Here is a 17,558-nt window from a genome sequence, read left to right on the forward strand (position 1 = left end):
TTTTTTGCAATAGGCTAGTTTGTAGGAATTGGGTTATTTTTTTTGTTTCGTCAAAAAAAAAAAATGTTGCTTTGTTGTTTACCTGATCATGGTTTCTGACGATTGACTTTTAACGTTATCTAATCGTGTATTGATTTGTTTCACTTCCAACAGATAAGCCTTTGTACTTACCATTGTTCAAGAAACGAATATGATAATTAAATAATGATGTTACTCCTAACATTATTAAAATACAAGACAACACTAAGATTCTCTTTCAAGCACCACCTAAAGTTCAAACTCAATAAACTCAAGAAGTGTCATTAAGAAAATTCACTAGAAAAAGGAAAAACTATAATTTGATATGATTATGTCATATTTTTTTAAGAACATGAATATGACATTAGGTTGACTGAGAAGGTCTAATTAACCTTAGTCAAGTCATGTTATGTTCTAACTCTCAAGTGGATTGATACCATAAATGATGTAATAAAATCGATGGTTGAACATGACATTTGGGATATCATCAAATTGCTTGAAAGTGTGAAACTCATAAGTTGTAGATAAATATCTATAGTTGAAAGGGATTCAATGGGTAATTTTGAGATATATAAAGATTGTCTTTTCGCCAAAAGTTTTATAAAAAGGAAGACATGGATCACAAAGAGACTTTCTCTCTGATTTCTTAGAGAGACTTCCTTAGGACTATAATGACACTATAGATCATTTTGATAATTGTTTTGTATATATGGATGTAAAGATTACGTTTCTAAATGGAAACATTGATGAAACAATTTATCCGGTACAACCAGAAAACTTTGTTTAAGATGATCTAAAGTTTATGGCATGCAAACTAAAGAAATTCATTTATATTTTTAAATAAGTCTCTCGTCTATGGTATTACAAAATCCATTAAGATTGTCTCTTATGGTGTAGAGGTAAATTTGATTGATGATTATGTGTGCTAATTTAGTGGGAGTAAATTTATTATTTTGGTATTATATGTTGATGACATCCTACTATCATCATACAACTTATTGTTGCAAAGTAGTTATATTATAATTTATCATGTATGCTTAAGTTTTTTTTTTTTATTGTTCTGAAATAATTTTTTTGTGGGAGTCCTAAGGTGATATATGAGTAATCTTGGTATGCAACACTAGCAAGTAATAAAGTGCATTATGCGTTAATTGAAGAGAACAATAAACTATATGTTTTCATATCGAAAGTTTAAAAATTTAGAGATCACTGGGTATTCTGACTTCAATTTTTTTAGAATGTCTTAATAGTAATCACTTCACATAAGGATCCACATTTAACCATGTTGCTGGAGTTAATATTTTGCTATGAGACATCATACTAGAATTTATGATCGATAAATTATTATAACTAGCTTGTCTGTTGTCGCCAACATTAAGTAGAGTCATCAGGTGTTTATTGGAACAATATCTTAGTGGTCTTATTAAGGATTCAACTAAGTAAAAGTTTGTTGATATAAAATATTTGGTTGTTAAATAAAGAATCTAGACAATATAGATTTGTATATAACATATAAGGATTCATTTCATGCTAGCTGATCCACTTACTAGAGTTATGACACTTAAAGTTTTTCATGAGCACAATACCTATATGGGTGTAATTCCTCATAGTACCTTAGTTAAGTGAGAGTCTTACTTATGTTCTATATCTTATGATTTACAAATATTTTGTTGTTTGGATTTTCTGCAAAAATAAAGTTGAAGTTAATCATTTCATTATAAGCTTCTTTTGTTTGCAATATTTATGTTATGCTTGGATTGATCTCTATATAGAATAAAGTTTGGACCAATTAGAAATAGACATGATTGAGATCACATTGCATTTAATTTTCATGTTGCTTATCCATATTGACCTATATCATTCAGTGTACTGATGTGGTCGTCATTGGGAGACAACCAAATCAAATCAAATGATATAGACTTAAATGAGCAGATGTCAGTGTTGACCCATTAGGAGATAATGAGAACCCTATTAGGTTAACACACTATAAGAAGACTATGATCCTTAATAAAACGAGCCGTCACATATAATTTTTCTTCTCCCCATGTGAAGAGTTACGAAAGTCTTATTAAGGAATAAAAAGGTTCTGATTGAGAAAGAATCATGAAGCCACCGATTACTTACGGATTCAGATTACGCTGCATTTGTTGATCCACCATTATGGATCAAGGTATTCCTAAAACTCTTCCTGATAATTTAACATAATGTGTTCTTGGTGGTTATTGGTATTTTATAAAGATCTCCTAAAATTCTAACAATCTTAAGCAGACTAACACAAAATAATGGAATGGTTTTGATATTTTTTTAATAAAATCAAAATATACTACTTTTTTTTTATCACATTACGTTTTATTCTTCAAATGTACTAAAAATATAATAAAATTCTCATGTTGATATTTCTCAGCACTCTACCATATATTAAATATACATTTGACCTTTACTGGATGAATATCACTTTCAACCACAAAAAGATATTGGCTGGCAACAGTTTATTAATGTTGTTTTAGATGTCGGTACACTTGCTAGTGGTTGGGTAATTAAGTTTACAGATGCTCGATTGATAATTATCTCGAGTTTGGTTTGTTTGTGGGCCAATTTTGTCGTTCCCCTCTAACCTCTTCCATGTCCTCCTTGATTTACTACTAATCCATTTTTATGGAATCTGAGATTTTTTTGGTAGTATATTTATGAAATCTGAAATTTAATATTCAAGCAAGAAAAGTTTAATTTATATGCGCTGTAAATAAATAAAAAATATACAAAGAACTAATAAAAATTTATTTATTTATTATTATTATGACTTTTATTGTACTTTATCGTAAAAGTACTGAATAAAATTGTTATACGTAATAATTTGTGTTTAAATAGTAATGCAATTTTTTTTACACTTTACCTGTGTACTAAAATAACTTTTCTTAGTATGAAAAATAAAAACTATAAATATAAATCATTTTATTATACTTGAACTATCTATGTTGAAAGAAAAAATGACTTTTTTAATTGGTTATGTGATCATCAATTTTATTTTAATCTTGACCATCCGTTTCTCATAATAAGAGGAAATTTTACTTATATATCTATATATATATATATATATATATATATATATATATATATATATATATATATATATATAAAATTCTACTAAATGATGTTCTTGATCTGGCTTCCTTAAACCAAATTCTAACTTCGCAGTGTGTTCTTGCGTCTTGACTTAATTGTTTGTGCATGATTTACGCTTTTTTTTATTCATTGAATGTTTTTTGACTTAACTGTTTGTGATTGTGTTCAAGTTAGTAATTTATGACTTGTTTTTTTAAGGAAAAAGATCATAAATCATACAATAAGCAGCATTGCATTGTACAAATTAAATTAAACTTGATAATATATTATTACGGGAATAATCATAGCCAGAAAAGTGAGAGACCTTCAGTGGAGGAAAACAACATTTTGGATCTTAACAACACTGCTGTGACTATAAAAGGCGAGAGCTGCTATTATGCCTGATATGCAATACTAGTATCTTGACTAAAATTCTCAATTAGGGTTAACTACGTGTAATTCCTCTTTAGCAAAAAAATGAACAAAAAAGTGTAACCAGAATCGTATTGTATGTTTAATTCTCAACGGTTATCAATTAATTATTAGTTGTTTTCGTCCTCTACGGTTCACCGTTGATATTAATCAGACCTATAACAATGTCCCAACCAATAAAAACTTCAGTTAAATGCGCACATCTTACAACTACATAAGTGGTTTATATAGTTGACCAAGTATCACACATATCAAACTGAAAGATGAGAAAAAAATGTGAGAATATTTAAAGCTCAACTACATAAGTGGTTTATATAACTCTACCTCGTTATTATTATTTATACTCTACTAATTAATTGTATACGTGTTGTTGTTCAACCATCTTCTGATCTTCATCTTCATAGAATTCAAAGTATGAAGATCTATATTTTGCTAGTCATTACTTCCTTCACATTTGGTTTCCTTGAGAAAGTTGTTTCAAATCCAAGTCCTCGTCCATATAAGGCAATTTTCAACTTGGGTGACTCTCTAAGCGACACTGGCAATTTCCTTGCATCTGGTGCCATTTTATTCCCAGTTATCGGAAAGCCTCCCTATGGTCAAACCTTCTTTAAGCGTGCAACCGGCCGTTGCTCAGATGGACGACTAATGATTGATTTTATAGGTACGTATGCGGTTGATGTGATGTGTAAATATAATCACTATCTCTTCCATGATCTAAAAGGGAGAGAAAATAAAATAAAATTGTAAATATACACATATATAAGCTCATTATATATAGTACTCACTTGTGATAACCTTTGAATGTAGCTGAGGCATACGAATTGCCTTATTTACCACCCTATCTGGCACTTACCAAAGACAAAGACATTCAACGTGGAGTAAATTTTGCCGTTGCTGGAGCCACAGCACTTGATGCAAAATTCTTCATCGAAGCAGGACTTGCAAAATATCTATGGACAAATAATTCATTGAGCATTCAACTTGGCTGGTTTAAGAAACTGAAACCCTCCCTTTGCACCACTAAACAAGGTAACACTGACCACCAAATTAAGGAAACACTTTTTGTATGAAATTTCCAATAATAACACTTGATTTTAACTATTTTGTCCCCTTAATTGCGTACATGTGACAGATTGTGATAGCTACTTCAAACGCTCTCTCTTTCTGGTGGGGGAGATAGGCGGTAATGACTATAACTATGCTGCCATTGCTGGAAATATTACTCAACTTCAAGCTACCGTTCCTCCAGTCGTTGAAGCAATAACAGCGGCCATTAATGTATATCTTACATCAAAATTTTTTTTTTATGGAAAACGTTAATTTATTATTTTTGTTAGAAATGTCACTGCATTAATATCTGTCTCAACACAATTTGTTGATAACATGAATGCAGCATTGTATTCCATCAAGTTCATTCTAATTATTTCCCCCCTTGTTTTGCTAGGAATTGATTGCTGAAGGAGCAAGGGAGCTGTTGGTGCCGGGGAATTTTCCAATTGGATGCTCTGCGCTATACCTAACTTTATTTAGAAGCGAGAACAAGGAGGACTATGATGACAGTGGATGCTTGAAAACTTTCAATGGCTTTGCAGAGTACCATAACAAGGAGCTCAAGCTAGCCTTGGAAACACTAAGGAAAAAGAATCCTCATGCAAGGATACTGTATGCTGACTATTATGGTGCTGCCAAACGTTTCTTCCATGCTCCAGGACACCATGGTTAGCTCTTAGTTTGCTGTCCAGTGTTTCTATATCTGTATTAATTATAATATGGTACTAAATTTAAGAATTTTGATACCGAAGTTTAGAAAATCTCTCTCCTTTGATGTGTTTGTCCAAAAAATTACTTTCAAAACCCTTACATTTCTCTAGATATATACCATAGCAACTTTCTTTTTATTTTTCCTTCTTATGGCTCATTATGGGACTATGAGATAATGGGAAGCATACTTGAACAGCTTGTAAAACAGTGTGTGGATTAACTAGGCATGGGTGTTTCTGGTTTAACCAGAGTATCAAGTTCAAGATTGCCTACGGTAAATGATACTTGTGGTCTAGAAAAAAAAAACTTGAACAACTTGTTTGAATGCAATAGATTTATCAATTAAATTATTTATGGTGTGTTTTATTTTTGAAAATATATATGTTCATTACTATTGTTGTTGGATTCGGTAGGAGAAATTTCTTTTCTAATTATTAAACTCACCTAAATTCGTATACCTTGATTGCATGTGCAGGGTTTACTAATGGGGCGTTGAGAGCATGCTGTGGTGGAGGTGGACCCTACAATTTCAACATTTCCGCAAGGTGTGGTCACACAGGTTCAAAAGCATGTGCAGATCCATCCACATATGCAAACTGGGATGGAATTCATTTGACAGAAGCAGCTTATAGGTACATCGCCAAAGGCCTAATTTACGGTCCATTCTCATATCCTCCCCTCAAGATCTCTCCCAACAAGATAGCCTAGTGTTGGTGCTATATATCAGCAAATTTTCTCGCTGCATCGGGAAAAAAATCTATAACAGTGACCTACTAATAATGATTATGATGAGAACATTTTGGTTGTGGATTTCACATAATAAATTTTTGTTTAACATGAAAGATTTGTGGGTGAGAAGAGAAAGCTGTCCATTTTTTAGTGGCTTAATTGTATATCTTACTCTTCAATTTTCATAATTTCATAAATTTACCGACAATTTGCCTCCGTCGTCGACGATGTCGCAATGTGTTTGGTAGAATCAATTTTCGGCGGCGCACCACCTCCAAAATCTACCACCCATCAACACAAATGACCCCATCCTTATCGTTCACCCCTATACGCAACCTGACCATTGTAAGCACACTAACAATGTCTTTGGCAAGCTCTCCGACTCCAACAACAAGAGCTCTCCTCATCTTCTTCTTTTTTTTCCCTCTCCTTCTCCAACTAAACAAATCACACCAAGAATAAAAACAAATTACAATTTGAAGATGGAAAAAATCAATAAATATACAGAAAATTTCTTATACAAGAAATCTTCATATCCAAGTTAATCATCAAGTGTTATCATCACATATATGGTGTTCAACCTTATTAAATTTATGTGATTTGAGATTTCACCTTATATTTGTACTTCACCACAAAGATTAGGTTGATGTTAACTTTTTTTTTTCTTCACTTAAATTAAGACTTAATGTTTGCCCAGCCAAGATTAAATATAAAAGTATTTTTAAAAAAATATTTAGCATGGGACATAGGCAACACAAACATTTTTTTTATTTTCCTATTCAAATTAAAAAATTTCTTAAAAATTTCCTTCAAACTATTTTTTTTTTAAAAAATCTTATCACTATAATACTTTTAAATCATTTTACAACATTTTCTTAATATTTTATAGAGAATTAAATAAAAGAATATATTTATTATTTTAAGTAACATATTTTATATATTAAAATGTAGTATATGACTTTTAAGGTAAGAGCTACATGATTTTCATATTCTTATTTTTGTCTTCTAAAGCAAAAATTTTAATTTAATAAGTTTTTTTAAAGAGTAGCGTATAAATTTTAAATTAATTAGAATTCTTAAAGTTAATAGCTTTTTTTATAATAAAAAAGGTTTTCTAACAAAACACTTCTAGTATGACTTATTTTATTTTTTAAAATAAAATTACTAATTTATAAATTACATAATTTTCTCAACAAACACATACTATGTTGTTGAAAGATGTACTATTCAACACCCAAAAAGAGGAAAAAAATATTAAAAAATATTAGTATGATATAATTTATAATGTGATAGGAAGAAATAAATAAAAGAGAAATGAAAGGTGTTGATTAAGTATTTAAATGGAAGTGGGGGAACGATTCATTGACTGGGATAATCTGTATTTGATTTTTTATTGTGTAAAATTATTTTTAGTCAACAACAACAAATAATTGGAAGCGAAATTGGTTTCTCATCCAATGAGTCGAGAAATCTCGGACGTCTATTGATACTTTAAAAAAAATGAAAGATAACTTATAAATTATTACTGACAACAACCTCAAATGTGAAAGTGCAAACCGAAATTAAGACATTCTCTAGTCTCAATAAATTAAGGATCAAAAGTCATCATCTTCATGATCCATCAGCTTCCACGAACCATCATTTTGTTGAACCATACCCTTATTCTTTTCAGTCCTCCATGACACTGGCACAAGGAATTCATCTTTTAGAGCATCCAAGGTCTTATTCACAAGTGCAATATCGCGATGAACCTCTAATTTGAACCCTCCTTTGCTCCTTTGTGTTCCTGCCACTCCATGCAAATAAGCCTCCAAATTATGCCAACTAGATGGATTCCCAGGACTCTTCAAGTACATCGATTTTCGGGTATCGATCTTCAACTCCTCACCCACATCCGAATACCCAACAAGAGGGTAGTTTGGAACAATATCTAACTCGTTTCGGATGCGTATGGTTGTCAAATCTTTGTAGCCAGAAAAAACCTTCTGAAAGTTTATGTCACCAACTCTTGGGCTGGCAAACACAATGGCAGTAACTGGAGAAGCCTTGAGAGATGGATCACTTGGCTTGTTGTACCCATTTGTAACAATGTCCACTGCATTAAGGGTTGCAATTGCAGCACCTAAACTGTGACCGGTTATTGTTATGCTTATTTCTTCATTCTTATATAGCTCCACCAGTCTTCTCACCTCACTTAGGACCTGCACTTAATATTAATAAATAAATCAACATCAAGAAAACAATGTTTTTCTATCATTTAATTTAGAGCAGAAATATTCATTTATTTTCATCAACTTAATATAATTCACTTGCTTTTGTTTAGTATCAAATATCGATATCACTAAATTTTCTCTCTCTTTGAATAGCAAAAATAATCATTAGTTCTTACTTTTTTCGCATATTTGTTAGTTTTTTTAGTTAAAAGAACAAGAAAGAAGACATATGAAAAGGATAGGCGATCTGATTTCAACAACCGAATGTCACTTCATAAGTTTCATTATTTGAATATTAAAACATTAAATCAATATCTCTATGCAATGTTTTGCAATAAAAAAAATTATCTGTATATGCAATATCCTATCGAAATTTGTCTACCTCTCAGTGCTCTCAGTGCTCTCACCTTAAAGAAAAATAAATAAATACATATCACATAAAAATAGACTAGAATCATAGATACGCACCACCGATTCAAAACTACCTAGTATTTTTTTTCTAGAAGTTACGTTCCAAATTCAGTTGTATAAATTATGTTCTTTCAATTGGATTCAAGAAGCAATTTCCTTTATATCATTGCTTCCTATCAACTGGAATTACATAATTTCCTCAAGAATCAACGAGAAATTTTCCCTGAGAATTAAAAAGAAATAAGTCCATGTATACACATACCTGGGTTCTAGCACTGGTTTTATTAAAGGGAGAACGAGGGTCCTCAGAGGTGTAAATGGAGTACCAGCCCTGGTGCACTTTAGGATCTGTGTTCTTACCAAACACTTTAGGAGCAGGAACCAACAGAAACTGAAGATCATTAACCCACTCCAATGTCTGCACCGTGCCTCTCCACGCAATCACAATGTCCCTTCTACCCAACGCAGCTTTCCCTTCATCTGTGGCCACCGCAACATACCCTATCCAATTCGATTCCCTGCTCCAAGCCTCCCTAGAAAACGACTTTATGATGAACGCATCAGGGACGTCAATTTCCGAAGTTGCATACAGAAACTTTGTCACGGAATACGTGAAGGGGTTGCCATTCACCAAACCAACTTTGGAGAAGAAACTCTTTTTGGCGTATCTGCTGCTTCCAGCGTACTTTGATGCTTTCTCCGTGTTGAAAGCATCGTATGCCGCTTGAGCCATTTCGCCGTAGTGAATGATGTAGCGGCGAAGATCAATGTCCAGAGGGTCTATCAGACCCTTCCAATGATCTTGCCCACTGAGTTGTCGCCATTTTTTCGCTATGCTGCTATTCATGATCTTCTTTTCCATACCAACCCACCTTTTGATCAAAGCTGCTACCGCGTGTTTTATATATGGAACCAGAGACAACTTCATCTTCATATATTTATTCCTAAATATATAATTAATTAAATGCCTGTTTAGCTTTGGAAGATAGGGTGAATATGAAAGCCACTACTAGGCTTAGTTGTTGTAAGTTCTAATCAATCATATACAGCACATGGGAGAGTCTATGTGGTCAGGGTTCCAACTCCAAGCATACAAAGAAAAATTTGTGTTGAGAGATCAATTTCTCTGACAACAGATGCTAAGCTTCTCGGAGAACATGAGTTTAGTTTTCACATCATGTATAATTAAAAAGGAGTGAGGGATTTTAAATGTGATTAAATTTAAATTAAAAATTAGTTTATACTTAATTTAAATTTAAAGAGCTGAAGCTTGTAAAAATATATTGAGAATTCAAATAAATTTGAGTATTTTGATAAATTAGGCTTTGATTTAGAGATGAAATATCTAAGTTTACTTAAAAAAAATCAATCATATATAATATAAAAATATTAATATACAAGTATGAAGTGTATAACATAAGGTTCGAATTAAATGGATACAGGATATATACGTTTACTATTTACATGAATTATAGTATTCAATCATTTTATTTTATTTTTCTAACCGACTTTTAAAATAAAATTTTAAAAAATCTCGCTTAATTTTTGCTTGAGTTATTAATTAATATTTAGTTAAAGTAATATAGAATGAAATCCAAAAAATATGGACACAATATTTGGATCATGTTTAAATATTGCCCATCCAGATGGCGTTCAGCCGCGTGTTGTATAAATAATTAAAGGGCCTCTCGTATAATTAAAATAGCGATGTAATAAAAAAAAAAAATCAGTGGTCCAATACAATGATAATAATGTTGTGATTATTGTATATGAGCTAATTATATGTGTATAGATACTTCTAAATTCTATAGTTAAATATTATTAATTTTCCTGCAAACCATGGCATATATAATTATTGAGAAATGGTATGGCAGGATGTTTAAAAAAACTGGTTCAGGTTCAATTAGATTGTAATTGAACTTCAATTAAATTGATTTTTTTTTTACAAATTAGTTGAAGAAAAAATGAGTATATTATTTTATAAAATTAATTCAGTTAATTGGTTTTTATTTAAATATTTTTTATTTGAAAAAAATTAGTTAAAAAATAATTTGAAACTAATTTAATTCTTAGAATTAATTTAAAACTGATTAAAAATTAACTTAATTTTCTTTAAAATCAGGTTAATTTTAAAATAATTTTAAAATTAATTTGAGTATTTTAATATAAAACTGAATCGATTAAAATAATTCAAAATCAATTCAGTTGAATTTTTTTTTATCGAATTAATTTTTATCCCCTTACTTTTAAGCAAGTAAGCAACATCACGTTATCTTATGGCTTATATCCAGACGAATTGAATATTGAAGGTTTTCAAGGCACTAGTCTTTACCAAGAAGACAATAATTATAATTATAATAATAATAATAATAATAATAATAAGTACTAACATAAGAGTACTCCAAATTTTAAGTTTCCTAACTTTATTTCGCAATTTCAAGGCCGCAAGCAAAGGTTTCACCCCTTTAAAGGCGATCTAAGTACGTGGAGGAATGGCTGTGAAGTCGTGTTATGTACTTTGTATCTCCTGCCCTTACAAACTTGCCTTCAAAGACCATTTGTCTGTTGCAGGGTAAAAACTAAATAGGCTTGGTCCCACAGAAACTTTCGTGTGTGCAAACAATGATCTTTTTCAACATTTGAATTATTGTGCAGCAAAAAAGGTATAAGCTTGCAATATGTTTTCATTATCAATTAAATTAATTTTCAAAATTGAGATTCTCAATCAGCAATAAGCTTTTTTTTTAATATATATATATATATATATATATATATGAAAAATATATTTGGCTTTTATTAAGTTTCTTTAAAAATAATAGTTTTACACTTTACAACAATTGCCTAAAAAAGAATTTAGCATTGTTTAACATATGTCGCGTACCTTGGAAATTAAATTAGAGATATAAATTGGCCTAGCCAAGATCAAGATTTAATTATAATCCCGTCTGTTCTTGGAAACTTTTGTCCTAAGGTAGATTCTTAGCCTTCTATGTTACAAACAGTGTTTAACACATGCCGCAAGCAGAGAGTTATAAAGATGCTGGCAAGTTGAAGAAGGCAGGTATTTGCAACTCATTGGTTAGATGCTTTGGGTAACTTGTCAAAACAAATGAAGCTTAAAGTGGTAAAGTTAAGCTAAATCTAGAAAAAGAAAAAAGAGTCGCACGCCTCTAGCAGGGATTTCATGTCTGTAGGAGACGTTTGGAACCGCCTACGATATATTCATTGTAGGAATATATTCTTAAAGAGTTAAAGGTGTAAATATGAGTAAATTTGGTTTAAGAATGTGTTTAGTAAGATATTTTAATTAATTTATAATTTATTTTATTAACTTGTAACAATGTTTAACTTATATAACATTTCTTCCCAACACTAGTTAATTAAAATAGTATTTAAATTTATAACTTCTGACTTATTACAACTTTTTCACTTTATCCTTAATATTTTGATAAAATTCATCTTTTATCCTATCTTAATATTAAAATAAAAAATCTTTCATTTTCAAGTTTATAATGTCTTTATCCCTCTTCAACTCAAACAATCGTGTTCTTGTTTAATCTTTTTTTTTTTTGAATTAGAGATCACAAGTGTTTTTAAATCCATCGAATTAGAGATTAATTGTGTTCATGATATGTAATTGTTATTGATAAAAAAAATACACAAAAGAAAATTAAACACAAGATTTTCGCTAATTAGATGGTCTCTCTTCGTATGAACTTAATGAGATTTTACCTCACTGCAACAATTCTATGGATTAATGACCCGTTTAATCTAAATTGATATTTAAGTTTTTTATTCCCTCTTTTTTAAATTTTATTTTTCATTTATATTTTCTTCTTTGTGTCACTGTATATATGTTGTGAGTTTTAATTCATAGATCAATTTCACATGTTGATATTTTATGTTTCTTACTCCAACAATGATGCATACATAAATTACTCTTTACCTTTAAAAAGTTAGAATATGATTAGCTAGGGTGTTATTCAATCAAGGCAAAGCTAATTGAAAAAGAAATGTTATTGTATTAATAAAAATAATAATAGTGCATGTTCTTTGTTCAAAAAAAGAAGAAGAAAGTATGGTGGGCATTATTTATTTTAATTACATTTTTATAGTAGTATTTATTTTAATTATTTATTGATTTGTAAACAAAAATGATAAGAGTACTTTAAAATAAATTAATAACTCAAAACTATATATAATTACTTAATTTTATTAATTTGTCAACTAGGTAGTCAAAAATTAATTTTGTTAAGTATTTTAATTTAATAAACTAATTTAGCAAGTTTCAACAAGAAACTAACTTTGCAGCTTTGAATGAAATTTTAAACTAATTTTGCCAAGCATAATCCAATGCTCTGAAAAACTTAAACTTTTATTGGTTTTCATTCTCATAAATTTTATTTTTAAAAAAATAATTTCCATCATTACTTAATAGCTTGAGGCATAATATGTATATAATCATCAGTCGCCAACAAGCATTCTAATATAGCATACCATGTGACATATGCCTGACTAAATGGATATTCACAAAGACAAATCCACTTTTCGAATAAGAAATTAATTTGGATTGGAAAGTTGATCTATAAAAATGGTTTGAGGTGATTTGTTTAATTAAAGAAAAAAAAAAAACTAACTAACTATATATGCAGGGCCAAATCAATTTTCGGAAGACTTTATGCTGAAAGACAACGATAGCGAAGTGGTTCTGGTAGAAGGGGTGGTGGGTGATGGTGAAAAGAATCGTGGGGTTTTGGGTCTTGATGGATCAGAAGATGAGGCTAACTATGATATCTGTATGGGATTATTGCCATAATTGCTCGTTCTGTTTCACTCGTTGCCATTGCTTCAACCTCGTAATAATAACAAGTATGAACCTAAATCAAAATAAGAAGGCCATGCAAGGCAAATTTGTTTCGGGTTGGTTCTGTTCTTTGTTTCAGGTTTAGACTCGTGTGAAGATGAGTTTGCTTACGTGTTTCGTTTTTTCTATTGTTCGATCGTGAATTGGCTGGTTGGACAACGGTTCGTGGTTGGTGGCTCTAGTTTACTTGGGTGAGTGGTAGAGCTATGGAGGAGTGAGTGGCACAGGAAAAAGGGGTGAGAAGATATATTTGTTTACTAAAAGCAACAAGATCATAATTTGGAATTAGGAATAAATTAAAAGGATATTTTGGGAAAAATATTATCAAAAAGGAAAAAGGATGTATATTTATTAAATATGGGAGGTATAATTATCTTCGGCCCTAATTTTTTAGGAGTTGTTATTCACACCCTATTTTTTTATTGCATCCCGCCCTTTTCTTTTTTTATAAAAATACTCTTTTTGTAAATCAGTACCTACTACCTAGAATGTATTTTTCTATTAAGGTGTGAGTACCAAACATTGCTAATTACATTATGATAATTAGTTTCTACAATAGAAAAATGTTAAATTAATTTGGAGGTCCTTAAACTTGAACTATTTGACAATTTTTAATCAAAATTTTGAACTTTTTCCTTTCAATTGGATCTCTAAATTGTATTTTTTTAATTAGGTTCCTAATGCAATGCAGGGAATTAATTTTAAAAACAAATATAAGTTTAGAGATCTAATTAAAAAATATATACAAGTTCAGAAGAGTCCCAGTTGAAATAAAAAAAATAATTAAGAACCTCATTAAAAATATTGTAAAAGTTTAAGGACCCATCGAGTGAAGGTAACAAAATGAAAGACCAAGATGGCACAGGACGACTTTAGAGATAAAGAAAAAGAGAGAGAAAATGAGAGAAGGGGAGCAAAAGAAGGGAATAATGGGGGCTGTGGTGGGAATGTTGTAGGGAGGGAAGGAGGGTGAAGGTGAAAGGAAGGTGTGAATAACAACTCCCTAATTTGTTACTAGGATGGATAAAACTATACCTTCCAGGCTTCTCATAACAAAAATTGGGTTGTTACTTCCTACATTTTCCAAGTGATTTCCTGCACCCTTTTTTGGAATGTTTTTTTTCAATCTTTTTGGATTGGTCATTTCAGAAACCAAAATCTGTGATCAATTACATTCCGGAAGCCAAAAAAATAAAAGGTGCAAGAAGCAACATGGAGTTGAAGGAAACAACAACCCAAACATTGACAGAGGCTTGGTATTTTGTTTCGGTCCATGACAGAAGCGTCCTGAAGTATTGAACTTCTCTCCAAATTCAACACTATGCATTAAAATTTTTTACTTGATTTATTCTTTTAGAGTGTTATTCAAATTAAATTTTATTTAAATTTTCAAATAATTAACTGAAGTGAAAAGCATTCAAATATAAAAATTACATAAAAGAATTAGTCTTTTCTTGAATAAATACAATAATAATTCTATCTCAATTTATTCGGACTACGTTCCCACTATGTCGAATCATTTTAATTACTAACACATTCAAGATATTTATTTTGATGTTATATTTTTATTTTTATTTTTGGTCTATAATGATAGCTAGTTTTGGTCCAGAAATTATTTTTATTTTATGCTAGAGGAAACTCTCTTATCCAACTCAAAATATAATTACTTCTCGAGGAGAATATCAATAATTTATATAAAAAATAGAAAATAAAAGCATACAATTTATAACAGGTAAAATAAGTAATTAAAAAGGGCCAAATGTAAAATATAGAGAGAACGAGTAACTAAAATATGTACCAAAAAAATAAGTTACTAAAATATGGAGAGAACGAATAAAACTTCAGCTCTGACAAGCGATACTAAAGAAAGTGGGTAAAAATTAAAACTTGACTTATAATCACCGTTAAACTTTATAATTAATATGTATAATTTATTCCTCAATTTTAAATGTTATATTTATTATTTTAATTTTATTTAGTTAAACTAAAATTATCATGATTGGTAATAGAAATATTTCTTATTAAACTTTTTTTTTATCACAAAACACTCGATTTAATAATTATTTATCAATGATAGCGCACACATACATCTTTTAGTTTAATTTTTTATTTAATCTTGACGTAAAAATAATCATGCAATGCACAAAAAATTCGCCAATTACTATAACATATGTTAAATTTTGTCTATATTACAACCCCCTCGCAAACTTTCAAGCATAATTACATGACAAATATTTACTCTCCGGACTCACTCTCTCAAGTCTCAAATATAACATACGATGATGATGATTTAACCGTTTCTCTTTAGTCTTTATCCGTGTTCTTTCCTTTTTAAACAATTCAAATTCCTTTGCTTCCTCCCGAAGGCATTCGATGTGATAAGATTTCTTTCTTTTGATCCTAACTCGATTCTGTTTTTTGGTCGGCAATAGTAAAATATCATTAAAGCACAAGGAGTGCTGAAAACAAAACAATAACAGCAACAGACATAGTGTTGCATCCCTAGACCGAGAGAACAACAAGGCTACTCGACTCCAAGCCAAAGACAAAAGAAATTGCATCATAATTTATACTAACAGATAGCCGCATAAACCAGGATGCAGTTCCTAATAGCCAAGACTCGAAACCATACAAATAAAAATACCATAACAGCAAGCAAGTACGAAAACCACTACAACCTGTAGGGATCAAAGAAAAATGCACTCGGGTTAATGAGCCTTCAACCAAGACCAGATTCAGAATAGGATCTTGTGCCACACCCTTTCTCGATCATACACATGCCCTTCCAAAATAATAGCATTTCGAACCAACCAAAGATTCCACACAATGGAGCACCACCCGACCATCCACTTGAATTTACCATGTAGCAACTCGTGAGAATGTTGCCTTAAATGTTCCTCTGCACATTGAGGAAGTGCAGAATTGAGTTTCCGCCCAATTCTAATTGAGCTAACAAAGCAATTTCGACTTTTAATTACATACTTTAACTTTCAAGCCCTTCAAACCTAATTAGCAAGAAAAGTCTTTAGGTTAGAAACAAAATTGGGTAACTATTGGTGTCACAGAAAACTCTATGAAGTCAAACATAAAACTCTATCAAGCAAATAAGTTAGTACAATCACGAGAAAAAACATTTTATGTCCTACTATATGTAGATAATCAATAAAGAGAGAGGAGAATCAAATCATTAAATGCACCATTTAATGCATGTCACCTACTTTTTAAATAATTCTGATAAAATATCTTTTTTTTCATTTTTAATTGTTGATTTCTCGGTAATTCACACACTCGGACACTTTACATGGTGATACTTCATCAATCAAAATCTTTTGTAGTTAATCTTTTTTTAGACCTCAACAACTAGTCCAACTGTTATCAAAATTATTGACTGTTCTCACAAATTAACACAACACTTTTTAGTGTACTTTGTTCTCATTCGCATAATTTTTAAGAAACTTTCCAGAATATCATTCATCCAATTAATTCCTTTAAGTCATCTTTAACTATACAATTTCAACCTTGCATAACCTTGGATCTTTCTCATTCTAGTATGATTTGATGCTTGGGCTTGTGCTATAGACATAAAAACTTCTTTCCAATGTTTTCGGATATAACCCATTAAGGTTTTCCTGTTCATTGTACATTAATGAACATAAACCCCTGTGATTCCTTTATCCACACTCCAAGTTTTGTGCCAAAGGTTACTTTTTTACACTCATATACTGTGCAACTCATTTTTTACACATCTTTTTATGAGATATGAAGTTTTTTAGTTGATTTCTTTCTCTTTCTCTTTACTCTTCACCAAATTATACGAAGAATAAGAAACATCAAAGCATTGAACTAATTATATGCTAAAAAATCTTTTTCGTAATTATAAATATTGAAAAGTTCAAAATCCGTTCCTACAAAATTTTTGATATGTTTTTTGTCTTCATAAAATTGAAATGTATTATTTTTTTTGCCCAAAGGCAAGCTTGGATAATTCATCCTACATGACATTTTTTAAAACTTAAATTATAGAC

At 30.5% G+C, this 17,558-nt stretch overlaps 2 protein-coding genes across 2 annotated transcripts; one reads left to right on the forward strand and one right to left on the reverse strand.

Moving 5' to 3' along the window:
• Window positions 1–3,804: 3,804 nt before the first annotated feature.
• Window positions 3,805–6,158, forward strand: LOC100817934 (GDSL esterase/lipase At5g45910). The gene is made up of 5 exons (XM_003545976.5): window positions 3,805–4,216; window positions 4,363–4,584; window positions 4,688–4,833; window positions 5,000–5,273; window positions 5,792–6,158. The coding sequence occupies exons 1-5, from the start codon at window positions 3,967–3,969 to the stop codon at window positions 6,022–6,024; spliced, it is 1,125 nt and encodes a 374-aa protein (XP_003546024.1). The 5' UTR covers window positions 3,805–3,966; the 3' UTR covers window positions 6,025–6,158.
• Window positions 6,159–7,407: 1,249 nt separating this feature from the next.
• On the reverse strand, window positions 7,408–9,777 carry LOC100781609 (phospholipase A1-II 1). The gene is made up of 2 exons (XM_003547116.5): window positions 8,932–9,777; window positions 7,408–8,246 (listed from the first exon to the last, which is right to left on the reverse strand). The coding sequence occupies exons 1-2, from the start codon at window positions 9,601–9,603 to the stop codon at window positions 7,641–7,643; spliced, it is 1,278 nt and encodes a 425-aa protein (XP_003547164.2). The 5' UTR covers window positions 9,604–9,777; the 3' UTR covers window positions 7,408–7,640.
• Between the last annotated feature and the right edge of the window lie 7,781 nt (window positions 9,778–17,558).

This window comes from Glycine max, chromosome 15, assembly GCF_000004515.6.
Source record: "Glycine max cultivar Williams 82 chromosome 15, Glycine_max_v4.0, whole genome shotgun sequence".
Taxonomy (NCBI): domain Eukaryota; kingdom Viridiplantae; phylum Streptophyta; class Magnoliopsida; order Fabales; family Fabaceae; genus Glycine; species Glycine max.

Bases quoted from the DNA above. Each gene is read 5' to 3' on its own strand.
- LOC100817934 (XM_003545976.5), top strand. From the start codon at position 3,967: ATGAAGATCTATATTTTGCTAGTCATTACTTCCTTCACATTTGGTTTC. The intron at 4,217-4,362 runs GTACGTATGCGG...CTTTGAATGTAG, and splicing joins ACTAATGATTGATTTTATAG to CTGAGGCATACGAATTGCCT. The intron at 4,834-4,999 runs GTATATCTTACA...TTGTTTTGCTAG, and splicing joins CAATAACAGCGGCCATTAAT to GAATTGATTGCTGAAGGAGC.
- LOC100781609 (XM_003547116.5), bottom strand. From the start codon at position 9,603: ATGAAGATGAAGTTGTCTCTGGTTCCATATATAAAACACGCGGTAGCA. The intron at 8,247-8,931 runs GTATGTGTATAC...TATTAAGTGCAG, and splicing joins AAACCAGTGCTAGAACCCAG to GTCCTAAGTGAGGTGAGAAG.